Source organism: Camelus ferus, chromosome 21, assembly GCF_009834535.1.
Source record: "Camelus ferus isolate YT-003-E chromosome 21, BCGSAC_Cfer_1.0, whole genome shotgun sequence".
Classification (NCBI taxonomy): Eukaryota; Metazoa; Chordata; class Mammalia; order Artiodactyla; family Camelidae; genus Camelus; species Camelus ferus.
The window spans coordinates 13176921-13203144 of NC_045716.1; the positions used below are offsets into that span (position 1 = coordinate 13176921).

General features: G+C 33.1%; 1 protein-coding gene across 7 annotated transcripts in view; it reads right to left on the bottom strand.

The window, feature by feature from the left end:
* DCAF6 (DDB1 and CUL4 associated factor 6) overlaps positions 1 to 26224 on the bottom strand; it is a 117931-nt gene that overhangs the window by 9249 nt on the left and 82458 nt on the right. For 3 of the 7 annotated variants that reach the window (XM_032463788.1, XM_032463793.1, XM_032463791.1), the window contains 6 exons: positions 23999 to 24116; positions 19342 to 19457; positions 18113 to 18199; positions 17556 to 17883; positions 12446 to 12487; positions 1069 to 1207 (listed from right to left, as the gene is read on the bottom strand). In XM_032463788.1, the coding sequence (XP_032319679.1) occupies positions 1069 to 1207; positions 12446 to 12487; positions 17556 to 17883; positions 18113 to 18199; positions 19342 to 19457; positions 23999 to 24116 (830 nt within the window). The remainder of the gene's footprint in view (positions 1 to 1068; positions 1208 to 12445; positions 12488 to 17555; positions 17884 to 18112; positions 18200 to 19341; positions 19458 to 23998; positions 24117 to 26224) is intronic. The other 4 variants (XM_032463792.1, XM_032463790.1, XM_032463794.1 and 1 more) reach the window with 2 other exon arrangements.

The window sequence follows — 26224 nt, forward strand, 5'->3', positions numbered from 1 at the left end:
GTTATTTTAAAAGATTTATTGTATTCTCAAGTTTAAAAAAATCAGTTGGCTTAGAAGTGCGTATGACTTGCTAGACTGAACCGTTCCTGGGAAAAGTACATGGGATCCACTGTGGAATGGCACATCTTTGGCAAAACAAAAGAGAGGAGGAGCCAGCTTGCTGGTACTTGGAACTACTATTATACTTAGTTATCTTCTATTTTTTTTATTCCTACCACTAATTATTTTCATCCAAAATTTTAATCAGCAAAGTACAAGAAATATAAGTTGATTACTTCTATTAATGAGTATTCTTTCCAGAATGATTAAAATTGTTACTGCCAATGGTATCCATAGAGAGCTAATTATTTCCCCACCCTGCAGGTACTTTTTAAAATCTCAACTCTAAAGAAAACAGATTAAAACTGATACTTCAGTAAATATATAAGAACAGCATTTTCTAGATATGAATGATTCAGAGTAACAGTTATATTAATCATCTCACAAGATCGTCTTAGTAAATAATTACTATTGCCTTGGGTGTGTAGACTTCTGGATTATAAAAATTGGACATTAGAGATCATCTGGTCTATTCTTATTTCATAGATGAGGAAATTAAAGTGCAGAGAGACTGCACAAAGTGACTAAAATCAATCTTTACTTGTCAATCTTAAAAAAAAGAATTATAAACAAAGTAATCTGACTATATTCTGCAATGAACCTGGATTTCATTTATCAAAATCCTTCCCTCCCAAACCAAAAAAGGGTACTAATATGAGCTAAAAAAAAATTACTAGGAAAGTAGACAAATGTGAGAGCAAAAAAGAAGCAAGGGTTACTTGCACAAGCTAAAAGTTTTAAAATTCTACAGTATTTCCTCAGAGTAGAGATTTCTTGTAAAAAAAAAAAAAGGTCTTTCACAATATATTATAGGACTAAAAGAACTATGTTTGGGTAAGAAATCATGGTGAAGGTGCAGTAATGTTGTATTAGATTCACACTAGCAGGTATGAAAATAATCATTATGGAAAAAAAAATTCGTATTATGAAATAGCAATTCTTCCCCAAAATGCCATGAGCATCTGGTACCATTGTCCTGGAGTTGCGATGGCCCTTATAAACCATCTTTACTAGTGGCCTTCTAATGTTCAAAGTATCCAATTCTTCCATTTCTTTCCTTTCTTTTCTCCGCCTGAAGAACTCCTGAATGCGGGCAACAGCAGAGCGTCTATGAATTACATATTAAAAGAAAAAACAAAAATAAGTAAACATTCACAGGCCACTACAGAATGAACATGAGCAACGTTAAAATACAGTAAAGTCTAGAAAATATATATACTAAACATTATCTCAATAAGGCATCCCCAACCAAAAGCATCAAAAGAGGCAGACACAACAGTGAGACTACATCAGACTAGTTGAGTTACTAAAACAAAATGTTTTAGTTGAGAGATCACTGAGAAATCTGGTACTGGTTGAGAGAGTAAAGGAAACAGCATGCGGCACACTGGTTTTTAAAGGGCTGTTTTATAACAACATAATACAGACACAATTAATATGCAGTTTACTACAAATAAAACAAATCCTGTTCAATTATTATTCTCCTCTCTGTATTAGGAAATGTAAAGGCATAAAGAGAAACCAAAAGAAACTGAGGATAACTATAATTGCAGTGGATAAACTTAAGTTCTGAGATTTTGTTTAAAGATGCTTTCAACAAAGAACAGACTAGTCAAGAAAAAGAATATAAATGAATAATAGCAAGGCTCTTCAAATAGAACCTATTCTGTATGAACTCCGTATTACAGTACAGATTTGGAGCTAATGAGGCAGATCTTACTACGCTAAGAACTAAGTTGGTCACAAAGCTGGAGACTGATGAACAACAGACTCTTTTTAAGACTGATTTAATTATTAGAAGAAACTTTCCTTACCACTTAAGTTTTTAGGTTGAACTTGTTATTTAAAATATCATATTTTGATATATAATAGACCAAAAAATCTAAAATATATATAATATGTAAAAGTCAGTATGAAAAATCAACACTATAATAGAAAAACAGGTAAAAGACATGAACAGGGAAATTACAGAAGAAACAGTTAATAAATATACAGAAAGATGCTCAGCCTCACTAATAAAATAAAAATAAACAGATCTCTTGGTATGTCTTTTAGATTAAAAAAAATTTGTATGTCTATCAGAGTGGCCAGAGTACAGGAAAACGGGCACTACTGGTAGGAGTTGGAAAGTGGTTTTATATATAAAAAAGTGCACTCTCTTGTTGTAAACTTCTCATTAAAGTAGAACACCTATCCAGGAAAGTATTAAATCATAAATGTGTAACTTAAGGCATTTTCACAAACAAAACAGGCCCACGTAACTAGCACCAGTATTGAGAAGCAGAGCATGAAAAGAATTCCAGAAGTCTCTCAGTGCTGCCTTTCCATCATTACACTCCCCTTATAGGAAACCACCATTCTGACTTCTAACATGGATTAATTTTGCCTGTTTGTAAACATTAATTAATTGGAATCATGTGGTAAATATTTTGTTTAGCTTCTTTAGTTCAACTAGTGTTTGTAAGACCCAGCCATGTTGTTTAACTTAGCTGTAGTACCATCATCCTCTTGCTACAGAGTACTACTTTGTACAAATACATTGTAATTTATTTATCCATTCAACTATTGGTGGACATTGGGTTGTTTACAGATTTTGATCACTGAACTAGTGCTTTGGCAAACGTATGTTCATAATTCTGTTGGGTATAAATTCAGGAGTGGAATTGCTGGACCACAGTCTGTGTGTATGGTCAACTTTCACAGATACTCCCAAATAATTTTGCAAAGTGATTACAGCAATTTATAGTCCTATTAGCAATGTATTAGTGTTCCAGTACAGTATATTTTTGAGGAGAAATTAAATATCTACTAAAACTTTAAATATGTATTTGCTTTGATGCAATTTTACCTTTAAAAACTATATGCTATAGAAAAACAAATATGCAAATATATACATACGTGTGTATATACACACACATACACACACACACATTCACTGCATTACTTTGAGAAACACTGGGAAGAACTGAAATGCTTACATAAAAAATGGGTAGGTTAAATAAATTATTGGTACATCCATACATTGGAATACTTAAACTACCATTAAAAAGGTTAAGAAATCCACAAGCAAGAACATGAAAAATGTCAGCATCATACTACTGAATCTAAAACATACGTTAAAAAATAATTCACAGGGGAAAATAATATATATGTATAGAAAGACTCTAGAAAACCAGACACCAAATTGTTAATAACATTTTTTTAAATTATGTAACAATTATGTAGTCTTACTTTTATAATAAAAATATACTTTTTTCTCTGAAAACTATAAAACATTGATGAAGGAAACTGAAGATGATACAAAGAAATGGGAAGATATCTTGTGCTCTTCGATTGGAAGAATCAACATTATCAAAATGGCCACACTAAAAAAGGTATTTTCTTTTTCATAAAATGGTATGTTATAAATTCTATAAGCTTATTTAAAAAGTTTTAAAACTTTATCCTGTGCTATGTATACCTTAAAAAGAGGGTCTACATATAAAATTTTAAGTTAGATTTTGTTAGAAACCTCCAGACAGAAAGCTGACATGTTAGTTTACTCTTACTATCTTTTTCTGATTGAGAAGTGATAATGGTTGATAGTCCTAGTGCTCTCAAAAGAAACATAATTAATATGGTTGGAGCTTTATTTTCTAAACTGGAAGAAAAGAGAAAAGAACACTCAATCAGTTAAACATATGTGGTTAACAAGAAGCCAATAACAAAAAAACTCTTGCTAAAAAAGTAGAGTATCAGGTAGTAGAGGAAACAGAAGTAACCTTGTGGAAGGCCTTAGGACCTATAAAGGGGAAAAGAAACTATATGACAAATTAAGAACTGGACGGAAGCTCAAATCATTTAAAACAAGATGTGCAGGCAAAATTCAAGCTGAGTAATAAGGTGATAATAATTAAGAATTAGTGAGGATGGCAACAAATCATAAGGGTTCATTTCACTTAAAAGTTTGCCCTAGAATATGGTCTAATTTACTGCTTAATGTTTGGTTCAACCATCTTAATAAAGAATAATTTTCAAACCTAGATCTCAAGTTATGCAGTGAGTATTGTACAGCTTACAGCAAAGAACAGAGCACCTACCACTAACCGTCTGTAAAAAAAATCATCTAACGCAGAGGAAAAGCTTCAAGTACACAGATGATAAAAATGACAGTAGATGCCATACTTATAAACAGGTAATGTCCAACTCAGTGAACAGTTCTAAAGAAATGAGTAAACTTAGAATGAATACATAGAAAGAACTTTCCTAGAGGATATATCATAAGAAATACCAAAAGAATATAGAACATTGAAAATAATAAATTTGTAGCTTATTACTTTGCAAATTTAATCAAATTAAAATGACACATACATATGAAGAACACCAATCAACAAACATTTATTAAAAGCCTACTATTTGCAAAGTTGTTTTTGAGAATATTAGTTATTAATTCTTTTATTATAGCTTATACTAACTTGGCATACAATTTAAAAATCATAGAAGACATTATAAAGTTAAATAAACATGAAAAATTTCAGAAGTAAACAATAAAATGATAGTAGAAAACAGTATACATTCCAACCCAATGTGAAGAAGAAATAAAGAAAAAAGCAAAAAATTTTTTTAAAAGATAAACAATTTAATCCTAAAAATGACAGGAAAGTTTAGAGGATAGGTAAAACTGGATAATTAGAAGTAAAAAGTTGGAAACCAATCCAAAAATAACCATGATAATAATACATTTAAATAGACTAAGTTCACCAATGAAGAAAAAAGAAATTGTCTAAGACACATCTAAAGTATGAGGACAAGGAAAGTTTTCGAATAAAAGTATAATGCGCAAACACTAATCAAATGAAAGGTGGCATAGGTACAGTAGTATCAGACAAGATAGACTAAGATAAAAAATAACATTAAAGGTAGAAAAGATTACTACATATGTAGTACGTTCAGTTTACCAGCAAGATATAACAATTTAACATACATGCATCCAATAAAAAGCCTCAAAATGCATTAAAAAGGAAAATGACAGAACTACGAGAATTAGACAAATACACCATTAAAGTAATAATTTCAATATAGCTCTCTCATTATTTTGTAAGTCAAGCTGGCAAATAAACAAAAAATACAGAATGTGAACAACACAATTAACAGTCTTGATCTAACAGTCACATATAAAATGCTACATTAAAAATTAGGGTAATAAACTTTTCAAGCACACATGATATGCTTATAAATTTATCATGTACAAGACTACAAAGCCAGTTTCTACAAATTTCAAAGTGTCACTCTAAACCAACCATGTTCTCTGACCACAATTTAGATAGTAATGAAAAAAGACTGAATGTATACAACTAAAGAAGTTAGAAAGAGAACCACAAGAGAATCTCAAATAAAACAGAAGGAAATAATGAAAAGAGAAAAGAGCAGAAATATAAAACAAAGAGGTTAACAATGTGAGAGAATCAACAAAGACAAAAGTTGTTTCTTCGAAAAGAATAACATAAAAGAATATAGAATTCTGCCATGATTATGGAGAAAAAAATTAAGGGGGTTCAAAATAATGCTATGAATAAAAAGGTGGCTATGACTAAAGACAGCAGGAATTTAAAAGACAACAAAAATATTATAATAAACTTGAAAATTTATATGAACTGACAAGTTGAAAAAAATCACTTAAAACTGACTAAAGAAGAGATAGTTCAAATAGTCCTATAGGTGTTAAAGAACTGAAATAATACTGAAAAACCATAGCCCAAAGAAAATACCAGCTCCAGATGGTTTTATTAAGTAGTTTACTTTTCAGAGAAAGGATCATTCAAACTCTGCCAGAGAAAAGAAAAAGAGGAAACATTTTTCTGTTCATTCTCTGAGGCTAATGTATCTTTTTACCAAAAAAAAAAAAAAAAAAAAAAAAGGGGGGGGTCATGAGACCAAAGGAAAGGAAATTCATTCAGAATACAGATGCAAAAGTCCTTCACAAAATATAAACAAAATAAATCCAACAACATATCCAAAAGATAATATATCACAAACAAGTTAGGTTTATCTCAGGAATGAATATAAAGAGCGTTAATCTGGTTCCACATGCAAGGAGCTTGGAAGTTCCCACTTGGAACTACTGAACGGACTGAAAAAAACAACTCTTCTTGGATCCCTAAGAGAGGAGAGGACACAGGGCAAACCACTGTCCCCAAGATTAGAGAGACAAATAGGCAACAGGGAGTCATGCTTACCAGAGTCTTGGGGTAGCTGAACTGTGACTGACAAACAGCTGGAGACTCGCTGCAGGTAACTCTGAAAGTTAAAAACTCCAGGGGCACCCAGTCGTAGGGGGTCCCCTACAGTATTTTGAGATTTACTTCTAGGAGCCAAACCAGATGCCACAGTAAATACTGAAGAAAAATCCCCTCAGGTTTCCAACGGGGAAAGGGAACAATTTTGAAATATGTCAGAGTACTCTGTTCTTAACAAGGTCTGCCCTCATGGGAAACCAGAGCCTAACTTGCTGGGGTATTCAGAGCCTAACTAACCTGGGAAGTGAAATGCTCAACTCCAGTCCACTTTAACTATCCTGTTCCACCTAAGGGGAGAGGAAAAACCCTGACAAACACTTATAAAATTCACAGTCTAGAGACACAGGTTCACTAAAAGACCGAGACCTAATCATAGGACCACAGAATGCTTCCCCTCCCCACCACACCTCACCACGTTACTAAAGGTCTGTTTACAGCAGTTCCTTTCACCTAGTACATCATATTCAGCTAAGAAAAAAGAAATTATAAGGCATACCAAAAGGCAAAAACAATCTGAAGAGACAGAACGCTTGTTGTTGATGCTTTTAGAACCAGATATAGCAGGGATGTTGAAATTATCAGACCAGGAATTTAAAACAACTATGATTAATATGCTAAGGGCTCTAATGGATAAAGTAGATAGCATGTAAGAACAGATGGGTGACATAAACAGAGAGATGAAAACCCTAAGAAAGAAACAATAATGAGAGAGATGAAAAATACTGTAACAGAAATGAAGAATGCCTTTGACGGGCTTATTGGTAGACTAGACACGGCTGAGAAAACAATCTTTGAGCTAAAGGATATATCAACAGAATCCTTTAAAACCAAAAAGCAAAGAAGCAAAGACTGAAAAGAACAGAACATCCAAGGACTGTAGGCTAACCACAAAATAGGCATAATGGGAGTACCAAAGAGAGAAGAAAGAAAGGAACAAAAGAAATATTTGAAAAAATAATGACTAAGAATTTCCTCAAATTAATGTCAATTAATGTCAGACACCAAACCACAGATCCAGGAGGCTCAGAGAACACCATGCAGGATAAATGCCAAAAAAAGAGCTCCACCTTGACATACCATTTTCAAAATACAAAAATCAAAGATAAAGAAAAAATCCTGAAAGAAGCCAGAGGGAAAAAAATCTTATCTTTAAAGGAATAGGATAAGAACCACATCCAACTTCTCCTCAGAAACCAAGAAGCAAAAAGAGAACAGAATGAAATAATTAAAATGTTGAGAGAAGAAAAATCACCAACCTATAATTTTATACCCTATGAAATTAGCCTTCTAAAGTGAATGAGGAATAGACTCTCTAACGAAAATTGAGGGTATTTGTTGTCAGGAGACTTGTGTTGCAAGAAATGTTAATAGAAGTTCTTTAGAGAGAAGGAAAATAACAAAGGTCAGACACATGCAGTAAAGAGTGTCTAGATCTAGGTATAAGCACCAACTGTAAAGTTTTCTTGGGCTGGTTGATTATTGCTGAAACTGGACTCCAAATTTCTCTCTTATGGCCAAACTTACACATGTTTCCTTAACAATAGCAACTGTGACCCAATTTTATGGGGAAAACTGGACAACATAGCCTTTAAGGCCTTAAAGGAGAGTTTGATGAAGCCACCTGCCCTTGTGCGTCCCCATGACCTTAGTCCCCCTTTTCCTTTTTGTGTATGAAAAGAAAGGGAATGTCCTTGTGATGCTCTGCTCCCCTGAAGACATCACCAGAGGGTATTAGAGCCAGCAACTGGACTCTGTGGCATGGGGATACCTTCTTTGCCTTTGAGTCATTAAGGCCGCTGTCCTTTTGATGAAGGCACTAACAAAATGCTAGTGGGCTCCCCTTTGGCCATTTTTGTACCTCATGCAGTAGAAGCTCTCCTGAATTCTCACTGCACTCAACATTTCTCATCCAGCTGCCTCACTTCCTATTAAGTCCTTCTGTTAACTGCCCGTCACATCACTCTTCTTTGCTGTAATAATCTTAACCCAGCTACTCTTCTCCTTCCATCACTGACAAAGTCCCTCGTGACTGCTTAGTGCTGATGAACTACCTCTTGACTCCTCATGATGATCTACAGGAAACTCCATCAGGTAATGCTGACTTCTCATGGTTCACAGATTCCTGACTTGATATTTCTGATCCCTTCCTCTTCCCTGAGAGTCTATATTTTAAATACTGCATGTTCTAAAAAACTCTATTTATAAAATGGTCAGCAAAATTTCTCAAGATGACTCCAAGCTTAAATTAGAGAGTTATGGCTACCAGAAGGTCTATAACCCTTAACTTAAAAAAAACCCCACAAAATTGGCATATTTAGTACACTAGGCTAAAATACACGGAGAAATTCTTAAACAGCACTAAAAATATAAAGTGAATTACTTTGCCTATTGTTTTCAACATGGTAAAAAAAAATCCTTTTATAAAACACCACTGCATATAGCTAGAGTGGTACATATTAATTGATACTATTGGTATTATTAAAATAGGAGAAAAAAGAAATTTTAGAAAAAATGGCTTAATCAAAGATTAAGAGAGAACTGATTTATTGAACTTGGAATTAAATGACTTAAAGGGTAATTCAGTAGCCAAAGGAGGTTAATATAAAAGGATACTATGCTAAGGATAGGACATAAAGAATTACTATGCTAGAATTACAGCAGGTGAATTTTGAATTAACCTGTAGAATGAAATTCTTTACTATGTAGGAGTGAAATGCTAAAAGGAAGTCCAAGCGTCTCCTGGTCTAGGTACCTAAAGAACCCCATACACACAATTTAGAATGTAAATTGGAGTGATCTGGAAGAATATTTTCCAAATGGTGGGATTTTCATAGGTGTTTCGCAAAATAGGTTTGTGTTTAAATAAATGTGGAAAAAAAAATAAATAAACAGAGCTAAAAATACTTCCTTGCTGTAAGTTTTCTCTGAGGCTTTATTATACAAATGTGGTTTATGAATTTCAAAAAGAGGTACAGACAATGCAGTATACTTCCCAAATTTTGTGATGTCACTGTAGAGGATCAGAAAACCTTGGGCCAACAGTCATCTCCATCTTCCCGATTTCATAATTAAATTCTTCCATCTTAAAATAAGTTGAGTTTGCATTTATTTTACAAAACTAGGGATTTATTTTTTTCATTCAAAGATCAAAATAATGTTTTTAGAACTATAAGGATGCTATTCTCAACCCCCATCTCCTCCCCTACCCCCTGCAACAGGAGAGTTTCTGCAATAATTATTACATTTCTATGTCTCTATTTTCAGAATAGCTGTAAAACTATGGTACAGGTACCAATGTTGCTATGGACAGGTGTCAAAGAAACATTCTCCAGGCAAGAGATATTAAAATCAAAGAATAAGTTAAATTCTATTTATTTATACCTCACTGACCATGCTCATTTTAGCTCTGAATACCAGAATACCAAGTCCAAAAATCATAAATTTTAAATTTATACTATGTATATATTTTTCTTACATTCAATTAGTGGTTTTCAGAAAAGCAAACCTTATTGATTTGATCTCCAAATTTAGAATTTGTGATTATTCAGAGTTAAGCTCAAATTTACCTTTAAATTATTAACTTAAAGAAGTTTGTTATCCAAATGAATCTATGAATAAGAATTTAGAAAATATATATTATCTGTTTTTTTTTTAAATAATATTTTAAGAAGTGCTTTAAAGCACTTGTTTGTAGTAAAAGCCATGGTAATGTTACTACATCATCTATTAACAAGAAAGGTCTCTGGGTTGGAATTTCAGTCATTTCAACATGTATCTTTACAAGTATCTGAAATGAGAGGTGGATCGGTTGCTAGAGAGTATCTTGCTGTTTCTACTCCTTTTGTGGGTGTGTGGTGGTGGCGGGGAGGGCAGGATTCTTTGCCTCAAATGTATTAGTAAATAAAGGTAAAGGGTAGCAGGCCTGATGCTCCTGTCTTTAGAAGGGTCCGTTCCAAGGCTGGCCCTTGGCTGGTGTCTGTGAACTTGACTTTTGGAATGTTTCCTACATTGTTCTGCCTGCCTGGAATGCTGAACCCTGATATACCTGTTTGTCTAGACAGTCTGTACAAATAATACAATTTACAGTGAACACCTACTTTCCTTCAGGGTCTAGAATTCAGGAAGTTGTGGTTGGGTGCAGAGGGTGTCTATATGACCCGCCTCCAATAAAAATGCTGGATTTTGAGTCTTAAAGCAGGCTCTCAAGGCAGAAACACTACATAAGTGTTACTGCATTTGATTGCTGAAAGAAGGAGCACATTGTGCTGGAAGGGAGAATGTTGGAAACTTATGCCTAGATTCTTTCGGACTCTGTCTGACGTGTCTTCTTCCCTTGTAATAAACTATAGCCATGATTACAAGTGACTCTTAAGTTCTGTGAGTCCTTCTAGCAAGTTATCAAATGTGTGGGAAGGTTGTCAGACTCCTAAAACTGTTTTAATTCATAGTTTTTCACTTATTTCAAATTTTAGGAAGCAGAGGAAGAAAAGAATGAGCCAGATCATCTAAAGAAGTATGAACAAAAATTTAGTTCACTAGAGTTTTTGATAAAAAGGTGTCTTCTTTGCCAACTTTTATTTATGTATACATTGATGTATTATGCTGGCCATAAAGGTGCTTACATACATACACATATGCAACTAAGTGTTTTAAGTAGTATAACAGATGTATATAAGGGCACACAGACGAAATGTGCAGTCCTACTTGGGATTATGCAATGTATAGGTCAGGAAATCAAAAAAAAAAAAAAAAAAAAACACAAAGCAGCTTAAGATGAATGTTGAAAGATGAAGTGTCCAAAATGACAGTGATGGTGATGGTAACTGGAGGTCATTTCAGTGAGAGGGCACAGAGCAAGTAAAGATACAGAGGCATAACGACACTCCAAATATGGCTGATGCAGAGAGTATGAGCAATTCTTGGCAACAGACATAACACAGAGTGCTGTCACTTCCATGTTTTGGCTTTTCTGTCACTCATTTAGAGCAACATGGTACTTTCAAGTTGCAATCTTCACTGTACAAGCAGAAATTGGCTTTGGGTGCTTGGGATACAAGGTATAGATCAGAAAATTAAAAAGCCTTGAAACAAATTACATTTTACTATCATTTAACTACTAAGCGATAACTAGCAATAAACTACTTTGCAGAGAGTTACTTCAAATACACCTGAATGTTAAAACGTCTAAAAATACCAACACAAAAGCAAAAACAATTTTGAGACTTTTATATGGGAATCCTCATGAGAATGGGCCTTAACCAGGAATTTCTATACATCTACAATATTTTCTGGCTTATTTCATCATTTCTGTATTCCCCATCAGTAACTCCACCAATCTTACACTTCTGATTGTTGCTCTATATTATGTTTTATATCCCACTTTGTTTTAGAAAACAAATGACACGTGCCACTAGAATTCGGTACAAGACTGATTTTGTCAGTAAACCAGGTTTTGGGTCAATTAATGAAACTGAGATTCACTTTAAAGTTACATTTTAAAATGTACTCCATTGTTAGTCTTCAAATGACAGAAGTGTTTGAAAGTTATATAGTTATGTATCATTTAATGTGTGATATTCTTAAATTACTAAGCTACTTAGGAGAAAACTGCTTTCTTTAAAACAAAAATCAGAATCTTAAACCTATGCACAGAATTAGACACAAGTCCATTTTTTGTTACTGATCTCAAGGAAAAGTATACTTGACCAATACAGAAAAGCTGCTGTTATCCCCAATAAGGTTTTAAAAAACAGAAGTTGCATTCTTCAACAAAATATTCAAAGCAATTAACTAATATGTAAAGTACAGCATTTCAGATTCTAGTTACTTTATCATATGACACATGTGAAGTGAACATCAATTACGTCTGCACACAGGAAATCTCTTTTCATTCTATTCCCATGCAGTGCATGCAGCTAAATATAGTTTGTGAAAAGCAACCCGCTTTATAATGCTTAGCACTTAGAGTTCAGTAAGTTCAAAGAAGTATTAACTGTTAATAGGAAAGGTGGTTAGCTGTGGAAAGAGAGGACCTGGCAAAAATAAAATAATGAAGGAACATACTGAATTACCTCATTATTCTATCACCTATTGTTGTTCCTCTGATATTAAATCTAGTGAAGGGAACACAACAACTAAAGTCACTCACAAAGACTTCAAAGAACCAAATATTTAAAGCATTAAGGTCACCACTTTTACCGTCAATCATCTAAATTTAAAAAACTTTTGTTTCCCTTTGTTATGTTAGGGTATTATGTGACAATATGTCATTCAAATAAATGTGTATGGGGAAATTAAGGAAACAGAAACACTCACTGAAGACAGATTAGAGAGAAGATGGTACACTTAATCCCTTTTATGTTTTAAACAGATTAGAGCCTAACCCTGTTACAGAATGTAGGGAAATGCAGACTCATATTATCAATACCATTCACTGGACCACCTACATTAGCTCCCGGGGGCTGAGCTGCTCTTTGGGAACTAAATAATTAATCCCTGAGCTGACTCACTTGTCCTAACTGTAAGACTGTGTAACAGGAAAGTAAAGAACAGCAGAGCTTTTAACTCCCTAGGAGTTCAGTTCTTTCTCTATGATTACTTTTTTTCTCTGCAATTTTAATTGAGAATAAACCTGAATCATTAGAAATGCTGAAACAGTGATTATAATGATGACTAAATAGATGGTGGCAAATTTACAGTACGCAAAGAATTTTGGCTTTAAAAATGAAGGTCGTGCTCCACAGAGCCCAGAATAGGTAAATGGAAACCAAATTTCTATGCAAACAAGAAATACTTTTAACAAGTGATTAATAGATGATACAGGGTTAATATTTTAATCTTTACAGAAAAAAATCTTTAGAACATCTTAATTGAGTCTATAAAAACAATTCAAGATCATTTGAGGACTTCTTCAGGAAGCTTACTTAGATGCTTGCCTTTTTTTAAAGAGCAAAAAACCTCTTGGGTTTGGCAAGAGGAGCAATCCACCAGGACATCATACCGTTCACTGTAAGATGGATTTGGCACTGTGAAAACAGTTTATATTAAGACCATCGAAATGAAAAACCTGACCACTTTCCTTTCATCCCAAGGGCACTTGTTTATGTTTCAAAATCCAATATATAAAACCACCAAGGGATACACATACATCTTTTATTTATTGTTTTTTTAATACCATATTAGAAAGTATGTTTCTTTCTCTCCTCAATTTAGTTTCCATCTAATGTTTTGTGTTCCTGCTGTAGACAAAGTTGAAGGGGACCAAATACGTGGTGATTTATAGATTTTATTGTTTTAAACTCTGGTTATCTGTGAGTAGAGGCATTTTACCTTAGACTGTAGCTTGGTTTCTCTCTGTAAGACTGATTTGCTGTTAAGCAGGGATCAGCAAACTATGACTCTTGGGCCAAATCTGGCCAGCTGCCTATTTTTATAATGGCCCATCGGTGAAGAACAATTTTTACATTTGTACACGGTTACATTTTAAATGGTTATATAAGTGCCTACATAATAGCCTCCATTTTGCCTCTTTGGTCAGCAAAACCTAAAATATTTACTATCTGGCCTTTTAGGACAAAGTCTGCTGACCTCTGCTATAGAGAGTCCCAGTTATATTTATACTGAGACCAGCTATAGTTAATGAGAAGAGCATTCCATTTAAAAATATCTACGTTAGTTGTTAAGGGCTTTATTTTCTAAGACATTTCCTTGTCATGCTTGATCTTAGCCCCAAAGTGAAAACCTGGGTTATATTTATTTAACCATATTATAAGAATGCAAATCTTTATGAAAAATCATTACTTTGCATTGCAAAGAACTGTTTTGACATTTTTATTAAATGTGTGTCAAAAATGCCTTAGGTATAAACCTTTTAGGTTTCATTTAAAAAATTATGAGATCCACGATGTAATTCTCCGTATAAACTACAGATCTAAGTACATACTTCAACCATTTTAAATTTTGGTACCATTTTTCTGCCATAACCAAACTAATCTTGACTGGGTTTCTCAAATGGCAGCAAGGGGGGATCTTTAAGACATGCAACCTCTTAGTTGGGCATTTCATCTGGGTGTGATATGTATCGTCAGATTCTAAGAACCAAATGGTAGATTTTTACAAAGGAACTTTGTTAATTCTTTGTCCTCTTGGAAATAGAAATTCTCAAAAATCATATGCCTACTTATAAGCTGGTAAATGATTCTTTTCATATTCTTAAGAAGCAAAATTTCTTAAACTTTCTCTTTAGAATAAAAGTTAACATGCCTTTTCCTCCAAATTCAGAAGATAAATGAGCAACTGTGTCAAGGATGAAGAGCTCTTGGCAAGGTGCAGAAATGAGAAGTACACTTTATATAGGCAGTTCAAGATTTAATCAAGGTGGTGCCACAGAAGTTAGGAACTATCAGAATTATTTAGAGAAAAGTCAGAAGGAAGATTTTTCACTATTTACAAATTTTTTATAAGTAGCTAGGAAAGAGTAATGTAAATTTCCAAGAAAAACTGATTTAATTGTGAAATAGTCACTATAGTCACTTGAGCATTATCTCAGTATGTTCAACTGTATACATACAGAATACTGGATTTAATTTCATATGTTTATTAAAACTGTTTTCCATGGTCTCATGAAGGCTTGTGTATCTGTCCTCTCTTCTTCAAAAAATTAACTTTCTCAAAGGGAAGAATCTTATTGTTTGTCTGTTACTCTTTAGTAAGTTTACCACTATGTCCTATAAAATAAAACAAAATAATAGGACAAACTAAGGCTAAATACTTAAACTGAATATATAGAATATTAAATAATATGTAGTTTACAAAAAAGTACAGAAGCAAATGTAGACCCAGAGGTGGTTTCAAATCTGGATCTAACCAGGAGACTATGAATTCAAGAGACATGCATGAGGTGGGGTCATTTTCAGGCTGCTGTCTCTGATCATTTCTCCTCTAAAAGATTCTGCTAGTCTAGTTCAGCACCTGGGTTTCTTGGGTCAATGAGGCTATTAGGTGAGAATTTTGTGGCCGATCTAAACCCCAGGAGAACCCCTAAAACATATACATCATTTAAGTATTATGAAAATGATAAGTAAATGCTAATACTCAATAGAAAGATACTATAGTATCTGGTAATATATCCAAACTAAGGACAATAAGTTGCAAGACATTTTGGATAATCTAGGACCAACTCTCTCTCCAAATCCTCCTTTCTCATTTACTGTGTTAAAAAAAAAAAATCTCCTTAGGTCTAGAATATACAAAATCCCTGCTTAGCACCTATTTCCTCAGCCATAAAGAATACTAGGGGAAAGTGTTAGAATTAGCCTGAATAGAAGATGCTAAATAATTAGGATTTTTTGCAAGTGTCCTAATATCTATTAAAAATATATAATTTCTTATTTAAAAAAAAAAATTGACCTGATAAGTAATATGGTACATTTCACTAGAAAATGGATGCTTAAATTTTATTTTCAGTCATGACCTTAGTATCATTTTTAGCTACATAAGTACAGAAAAAAATAAGGACATATGTTTGCTTACATAATTAGAAAGCCATAAATGTACAAACTTAAAATGATTATAGACTCTAGCTCTTCACCCTGTGCTTTAGAAACCACTGAGTTGATTTTCAAATTGTGCTGTGCTCGCCAACCTTACCTGCAGACATCAAGTGGTAAAATATTCTAAGGACTCCCTTTGGGTATGGAAAGAAATGAAACTAAGTTTTACCTGCCTAAAATATAAACTAAGAAAACTGAAGACTAATGTGAGGCAGGTAAAGAGAAGATGCTTGATTAATCTCTAAATACAAATATAGGAAAAAGATTTACTTCCTCTACATTTAAAAATGGAGTCATTGCAAAGTAAACACTTTGACCAAATATGACTTCATAGTTAAGAAAAGGCAGTTTTACTGAACTGCAAGCTGTAACGTTCAGGAATTCTGCTTTGTCAGTCTTTACCCCTAGGGCCATTCTTACTGTAACTGATTTTTTAAATAAATATATATACATATATATATTGTTTTTTTCACTGAAGTATTGTCTGTGTAATTGCTTTTTAAGTCTACATAGCCGCATGGAATACCTTGATTGTGTAATATAGCTATCACTTATTCAGTGCTTTCAGTTTGAGACAGGCCTTGTGATTGATTTTTTTAAAAAATTCTGACAGTAATTCTAGATAATCATAAGCCTGTTGTATAGATAAGGAAACCAAACCTTAAAGAGACATTAAATTAAATGAGGAAACAGCGGGTAAGTTTAAAACCAGAATCCAAGTCATTATGCTCTTGATCATTATACAACATTGCTATTCTTTAATGGCAAATTAATCTTTTTATTATATTTTTCACTTGACAGAATTGTCAGAATATTTTATAAATAGCAGTACATTGAACACAGAAATATGTGAAATGGTTCTTCATGCCTATGTAAGCTAAGATTTTAAAAATAAAATTTGATTCTCTGGAAGAGGACAAAACATACAATGAAATATGATGGCACTAATTATAGAAATAGTTTTAGAAAAGTATGGAATGCAATACACTTTAAAAGATTTACTTTATCAACTGAAAAATAAATATATCCTTATGAACACATAAAATGAAAAATGGAAAAAGTATATGAACATGTTAGCAAATTAATTCTTTATTGTAGTTACAATATTTGTTACTTGGTGTGATTTTTTATTTTTGAAATTGAGTTACTAAGTTTAGTAGAAATCAGAGAAAAACATAATATTCTCAAAAAGAGAACTACTATCACACACCCTAACCCAGGGTCAACAGAAAAGCAGGAAAACTGAATATTAAAAAAAAAACAACTCCAAAACCAATAAAGGCCAGGATGTGTAGAGGGTAATCTGGCAACTAAATATAACCCTAACTTCATAAATAACCTGTTGGTCATTCTCAACATTCCTTTCTCTTGATCTGTAAATTGAGGCCCAAGCTTTAGTACTGAAGATTCAGAACAATGAGACTTTTTATTCCCCTCTTAATGTACAGTTTGCTTAAAGAATGTAATATGTGAAATCATTTATAGTTTAGAAAATTATGGGAGTTTATATGACTGAGAAACCCTTAGAGGAAGTAACTGTCAAAAATGGAGAGACTTCTTTATGTGATTTCACAAACAAAGCCTTGTGCATTGTATTTTTATAGTTCATGTTAATTAAAAATTTACCAACCTATCGCCAGGTCCTGCTCGATACCTTGCACCTGGGATAAGGACTGGGTCATCGTCACTGTCATCTGTGTCCTGGAGAGCAGAGTCCCTGGACAATGTTTCCTCATGAGCCAAAGGCCCGATGGCTTCTGTTTGCAACTGAGGCTCAGGATTGCTGGTACTTTGACTGGTGGCACTTTCAGCGCTAGTTGGATCCGAAGTCCCTGGTTCCTTGCCTTTTTCAGACAAAATGGATTCTTCTGGAACCCCACAAGGGCTATCAAGATTCAAGTCATTCCTTTCTCCTGAGCCAGAATCCAATGGCTCAGAAGTAAACTTATCTGATTGTGCTGTCAGAAAATAAAGCAGTAACAGCTGGTCATGTGGGCAACATTAATTATTTAATCTAACTTCAAAGCTGATGTAGACATTTCCTAATATAAAGTCTATTCCCCTATATGGAGCAGAAAATTCTACATCTACCTGGAAATGGCCTCTAACTCTGGAGGGACCAATACAGATTGAGGCTTGGTATTTTCCTATATGAAGGAATTATCTAAAGAGAACAAGACAACTCACCTCTATCTACATGGTTTTGAACTGTGTTTTCTGCAGATGTACCTTCCTGAGATGTTGTCACATCCTCTGATGAGTCTTCAGGAGCTTCTGGGAATTAAACCAAATTATTACTAAATCCTAATTTTTTTTTTTTTAGAAAAATAAACACCAATTTAATACTCCAGCTTTCCTATGTATAAGTTGTTCTTACCCCTTTTTGGGTCATAGAAACTTTTGATACTCAGTTATCCCTCTCCTCAGTATAATGCAAATACTATGTATGTACACACAAAATTATATGGACACTATCAGGGATGGATGTGAAATTCTGTCCTTTGCCTCATCCCAAAGCCAGTCATGGACCTTCATGAACTCTATGTGAAGAGTATCTGCTTCAGATCATCCCTTACAACTGACATTCCTCCATCTCACTTTTTTTCCCCAAACTTCACAAAACCTAAATTTAAAACTGAGTATTTTTCTGCCCTTTTATCATGCATTTGGTCTAATTTGAACTATAATGAACAAATAGTAAAGTTGACCCACCATAAATTCTGTTTGGCCACTGACAATACTTATTTCCAGAATTTAATTCCAAGACCCACAAAGGATTGGTCTTTTTTGTTACTAACAGGACATTTGCTTAGTAGGCAGTTGTCTTACGCGTATTTAATTCTTGTAAATTCTGTTATTCTGAGGTATCTACTCATTTAATGAAAAATATTTATTTATTCCTTCACTTATCAAGTATTTATTGAAAATTTACTGTGTATTAGGCTGTGTTGGCCCCTAAATTTCATATAATGAACACATAAATATAGTCTAGGAAAGGGTATGATATAAGATTCACTCATAACCTCTTTAGATTTTATTCCTTTTCTTCCCCCTCTATAAACCACTGTACTCTGAAAAAATCAAGACAGATACTCTACATTTCACTGCCAGGTATAAAAATGGTCAAGACAATTCAAATATTTATATCTCACATATGTTCAGTTTGATGACCACTGGTTATCCTGGCCAGTGTGTCCACAGGGGGAACTGTGCTTCACTGTGACTCCCCATCTTAAATGCTTAAGGTCCCTACCTTTTCCATGTGCTATTTGTTTATCAATAGCAGTAACTGGACTACTGAGGCAAAAGTAATGTATTAAAAACAAGAAACAAAACTGCAGCATTGAGGTAACATAAAAATAGGTAAACATCCAACACTGGGGTTCTGTAATGACAAAAGCAAAATAACACCTTACGTGTTTCATTCTCTCCTTCTGGTGGTTGCACTGAGGTCTGGGGGACTGAGGGTTCCTCCTGATCCTCAGATTTGGAGTGGCTCCCATTGCCTCTAGAGCTTGAGGCAGTGCTGCTCCTGTCATCCGAACAAAAGAAGTGGCCCCACCAAAAAGTTAACAAGCATGAATTTTTAGGATAATTTTTACATGTTACAGCTAGAGAAACGGATGACAAAATTCAGACTTACAAATAAAATACGGTATTTATCATTCTAATACTATTCGCAAAACATCACTTTAAAAAATTAAGGTGATTATTTTAATCCACTTTAATCTTAAAAAAGAGATCAAAAAATAAAAAAGGACCACTTCTTCACAGCTTTCATGCTTCTATGATCTGGTATATATTTCTACAATTCTATTGAATTTTAACTTAACTATATAATCTCTCTTCATGTCCTTAACTACAGATGGTTCACCATATTCAAATCCTTAATGGCTTTACAGACTTTGATCACATGCTCTTTTAGACATTGTTGTTCTAGGCTACTTTTAAATTAATACTTGAAAAGAGGACTAGAAATTTCTTTGGTCTTTGAACTGCCCTCTGTAGATAATTGCCAGTTCTAGGTTGTTGTTCAAATATGGTGGGTGGTTGACATATTCGATATACACCATGGCTTTGCAGAAGGATAGAATAATGTTTTTTGTTTTAGTTTTAATACCTACCTGATGATGATCATAATTCTGTTAGAATTTTTGGCTAGAGCAGAATACTAGGCAGATTTAAATAAATAATTTTCAATGAACATTCTGTGACAAATCATGACATATGCATAAAAAGGATTGAGTGGGGGAGAAAATAGAGGAAAATGTGTAACAATCTGACTAAGATTAAAATTAAATTCACAGAGATGCAACAGTTTCTTAAATTCAGAATAAATGCAAACAAGAAAAAGAAACTTAACAGTTACAGTAACTTAAAAACATTAATTATAGACAAATAGCAGTGACTCAATAAACAACTAATTATCATGGAATTTTTGCCAAAATTTTTAAAAAACACTTTTAGACTAATTACAGAAGTCAATTTAAATTTTTTAAAAGGGCATCCATAGATAATATGATATTTTTTAAAAGAATATATACCTACATGGGATTATACGCAGAGAAAAATGGCAGAAAGGGTATTCATCAACTTTAAGGGTCATCTCAGGAGGATTATTGCAAGTGATTTTTTTCATACTTTTCTCTAGATTCTGATTTTTTTTTTAAATGAGCGTGTATTTCTTTTTAATCAGAAAGAAATATATATATAGCAATTCTGGTAAAGAGAAGCCAATGTGATATATAAATATTTTTTTTTTCCGTTGAGAAAGCTATGATATAGGATTAAACAAAATGCTCCATGTATAATAGTTATGATAATTAAAAATTATGGTATTGATGTTGGAATAGAGAGCCATTAGTGGAAAAGACAAAGTAACCAAGTAAATACATTTAGCATGTGTTAATATGGCATTTTAAATCACAGATAAATGACTAGATTGTTCAATAAATGGCACTGGGACAAAGGGAAAGCCATGTGGAAAAAACTAAGCTATAAGCTCTACATCATACTTTATGGTAAAATAAATTGTAGAAGGATCCAACATGTATTCTCGATATAAAATCACAGAACTATAAGAGGAAAATAAGAAGAAACTTTCCTCCTAATCCCAGGAAAGACAAGGAGCACGAGCTCACAAGGCTGAAACCATAAAGCAAACTGTCATAAGTGAACTGAAAGACAAACAACAAACTGGGGAAAATATCTGTAACAAATGAAAGACAAATGGTATTACCCTCACCTTAAGTCTACAATAAATAGCTCTTATAAATCAATCAGAAAAGATAAAACACCACAGTAGAAAACTGGGCAAAAGATTTGAAAGGCAATTTGCAAGAGATGATGATTTAGCTAACAATTATTTAAAGCCTACCATGTGCCAGTCAATGTGCTAAGTGCTATGTATTCTTTCTGCATGATCTCATTAAATCTTCCCAACAAATCTTTTAAGTATGTTCTATTAAATATGGCCATTTTCAGATGAGAGAACTGAGATTTAAAGAGGTTCAACAGCTAGTTAGGTTCAGAGTCCAGGCTCTTGGTCAGTGTGCTCTATTGCTTTCTCTGTCATCAAAGAAACTAAAATAAAAGCAAGACACCATACTGGCAGAGATGATAAAGACTGGATACTTTTTTGAATTTTTTTTTTTTTTACAGTGAATACCAAATACGTTCATAATCAGAAAAAAAGCTACTTACTTTTTTGATAAAGAAATAAGAAACTAATGAATGAGAGAATATAATTCCTGGTCAGTTTTTTAAGAAGGAAAGTAGCATTCAAAAGAAGAGTGGGACTAAAGATTTTTGCTTAAAAATGCTCAGATGAGATTCTTTATAAGAAATCAGCCCCTTTTGTACAGAAACATGAGAATAGAAAAGACAAAGAGTAAGTAAGTATGACAATCTTCTGTGACCTTAAATTATGTTTTAAGAAAAGGGGACATAGATATGATTTTTGAAAGCTGAGATCAAACACTAGCGTTCATAAAGAAATTCTACTGACTGTACCTTCAAATACATATCTAGATTCCAATCTCTTCTTACTACCTCCACTGTTCCTATCCTGCTCTAATACCTCTCACCTTGCTTACTGCCAAAGCCTTTTAACTGGTCTCCTGGCTTCTACCTAAGGCCTATTCTCTACACAGCAACCAAAGATATCCTTTAGTCTTTTAAAGCTCCTCCTCATTTACCTGGCTGATCTTATTTGCTACTTGTCTTTCCTTTGGTCACTCCACTCCAGCTACACTGTTTTTTTTAAAGATTCTTGAACATACTAAGTCTGCTCCTGCTTCAAAGCCACTGCACTGGCTTCTTCTCTGCCTAGAATGCTCTCCCCCCAGATATATGCATAGCTCACTCCCTACTCTTCAAATTTTCTGTCCAAATGTCATCTTCTCAATGATGCCTACCCTTTCCCTAAATCTCCCAAACATCCTTACCTGCTCTATTTTCTTCCATAGCACTTACTACCATCTAACGTACTACACAATTCACTTATCACGTTTATTGTCTTGTCTCCCCCACTCAGAATGTAAGCTCCAACAGGGCAGAGATTTTTTGTCTGTTTTTTTTCATTGATGTATTTATTCCCAGAGTCTAGAACAGATTTTGGAACACAGAAGATATTCAATAATATTTGAAAATTCTATTTAATCAAAGATTTTATTAGAAAATACATACACACATAAACACAAATGGAAACCAGTGAATTGGAATAAATATCATATGTTAACATATAATTAATTATATATTAATAAAAATATATAACTATATTATATATTATTTATATACAATATATTATATATTGTGTAATATTAATATACAATTAAATATGTTAATATGATAATATATTAATTATATAAGATAATTAATATATTGGTTATTAAATGATTAATATAATCACCACATGTAATCACATAATTATATTAATATATAATTAATTATATATTAAGATTATATTGTCTATATAAGTAATATTAATATAATAATAGTAATAAATTTAAATACAAAAGTTTGGATACTGTCTTGTGCAAAAGGTGATAAGACAGTGGGAAAAAATATAAGAAGCTCACATAACTAGATTTTTTTTAAATGTAAGATTTAACTAGATTAACAAGCAAAAAATATAATCAGAAATGTCATTAAAGAGAATCTATACAACCGTTAAAGTTCAACCTCACTAATAATCAATTAAATTAAAATTATTTAAAAAATCAAATATATAAGTTAAAAATAAGTGAACATATTGATATTGAACATTGGCCTGGAGACAGCAAAATGTGTACTGTCATATGCTGCTGAGAGAAATGTAATGACAGAAGATCTTTTTGAAATAATTCTGTAATATCTTTTGACCTAGATATAGTTCATTTCTGTAGAAATATCTCAAATCGATCATCTTAATGGTAGGAAAAATTTATAAACAAAGATATTCATTATAATCTTACTCGGCAAGAATAAAGAAAGAAATTCACTGCCCAATTAAAGGGTAATGGTTAAGTAAAACTACGGTACATCCACTTGATGGAATCTATGATAGAGCTGGTAAAGTAATAGATACGAACACTAAGCAGTAATGTGGGAATACTTATTATAAAGTTAACGCAAATAAATGCAGGGGAGAATTTAATACATCAGTATGATTAAAATCATGTTTTAAAACTCAAACCCAAAATATATATGTATGTATACACATACACACACTTTATACATAGAACCAAGACTGCAAAAGGCTCCTATAGGTTTATTATTTTTGCACTAATGGTCTATAGGTGATTAATTTTATCTTTTGCATTTTCTATCAGAAGAAATATCTCAGGACCAGCAACGTCAGTATCACCTGGAAGTTTTTAGAAATGCAAATTCTCTGACCCACCTCAAACTCTGAGTGTGGCGTCTAGTAATCTGTGGTTTAACAAGCTCTCCAAGTGATTCTGAGGCACACTGAAGTTTGAGAACCAATGTATTATTGCAAAACAAAAGATATAGATGATGAAATGCTAAAAATAATATCTAATACAATCCTATACAATGGCTAAGAACATCTTTACAAAAATATTAACTTACCATTCATCTGTAAAGTTCAGTTTTATTGTGCTTGTAGTTGTTCCTTCTGTGCTGTAGTGCAAACTTAAAACTGGTTCACCTGTCCCTGGTTTGGGGCTCAGCTTTTCATTATTGTTATCTGAAAATTGTGTTTAAAACATTTGAAAAAAGTCTCTGAAACCAATAAAAAGATGACATTTCCTAAAATTGATAAAATTTAAATTAGACTGTCCTTGTCATAATTCTTTCTCACATCTATTGTGGTTCTCACTTAAAGTTTAAAAGCAAGTGTTATAGAAACACTATATTTCAAAGTGGCACTGCATCAAATTTTAACTTTGTGTACATGACTCCCTTTGATTCAGACGGAAATCACACACACCTGAGAACCATATTTGTTGTTAGGGAATCAAAGAATATTAACATGCAATGACATACTTTATAAGCTGGTACTTTTATTTAATGGAATGCTCAGGATTTTATTCTTCAGTTGCTAGAGCATCAAGAATAACTACCACTGGCTCCTTTAGAAACACTGAGAAGATGCAAGGGCTCCAAAAGAAGTTGTCAGGAAGAACTTTGCTGCAATTAAATGCTAGTAAATTCTTTCTCTTCTTTCAAATTCATAGACAGATAATCTAGGGAGGGATTATAGCCTGTACTCTGTTGGGAAGGTTGGGGAGAAGAAAATTTACTGTGCTCTGTTAGTTTCTAAAATTCATATATTTTGGTATATTTCATCTTCTCCCCCTGACTAATCCTGTAAGGAATTTGTTTTCTAAATTATGGAAATGGCAATTTCACAAGTCTATCGGTGATGTTCACAATATATATCTATCTCAACATATAAAATCTTTGTAAAATGGCAAATACAATCAAGAACCTCTACAGAAATTGATACAGACCACTTTAAAGTCACCTCTCCCCCTTCTCCCAAAAAAGAGCACCTACATTTCAAAGACAAAATTAATTTTTTTTCTTTTTATGATGAATAACAGCTTGAGGGAACATAAAAATGTATGGGGAATAAAAATTGCTATATAATCAAACATGCAGTATTTCTGCCAGTTGCTTGCAGAAAGAAAACTCTTCTGTGACACAATTGCGTTCCTCATACAAGTTCAAGGACTTGATATAATACTAAGAACAAGTTTTCCGTCTTGAAAACAGTAACAACAAAAGCAATAAAAACTTAATAAAATCAAAATTACTCAGGCTTTTTGGTTATTAGGTCCACTTTATATTGCAATGAAGGACATATCTTTTTGCATTCCTCTGTAGCACTTATTAAAAGAGAATCTGACAGAATCTCTGTTCTAGCTTTTATCCTGTGAGATGACAATTCACAAGATTTAAAATACAGATCTGTAGTAGAAAGGAAAAAAGATTCTCTTCAAGAGATGAGACGCCAAGCCCATGAAACTAAGGAGTATCAATTCTTACGTCTTCACTTCTAATTCATAAGAAATCCTCTCCTATAATATTAAAGTGTGAACCAATTATAAAACTGGGCTACCAAATGGTAAAATCACTTTGTTTTTGTACTACTTTGTTACGACTATGTCCTTGATATAAACAGCAGCTGGAAAAAAAATTAACAACTCGTTACAACTTTCAAAGATTCAGTTTACACTCAATGTGTTAGAGAAGGTATTTTACCAAATGGCATTCTGATAAAATAACTGAATTAACAGATCTTTAGCTTACATAAAATTATCAAGAGCAGGGCTTCTAAAACATCTGTCCTCCCCTTGACAATCTTTGAAAAATTTGCTGTTAGCCATTTATCCACATATGATTTTCCCTTTAGTTATGTTGCTGAAATGTTTGCCCCACTGCTGCCAAAACCACAGTCATCTGCAGGCATCTGGAATTGGTGCAGACAGACAGCTGAGAGACTGAATGATCAAGGAAACTAGGTAGATCTGGGGACCCTTCTTTCATTATCTCTCACAACATTTTATAAAGTGCTTTGCTATTTATTTTTCTTTTAAAGCAAAGAAGGAATAGAAAACAAAAGCAGGTGTAAGAATTGTAGGAATTTCTTAGCTCTGCCTTGCTTAAAGAACTGTAAGTTTTAAGAAACCATTTAAATGCTATATCAAAACTTCTGTTTTGAGTAAAATTAGAGACAGCTACAGATACTTGCAAACCATGACTTCAGGAAAAGAGTAAACAAAAGAGGTGAAAATGGTGTAGAAAATAGCTACCAAGCTCCAAAAGCAAGAAGCTTCCTGAGATGCTCAA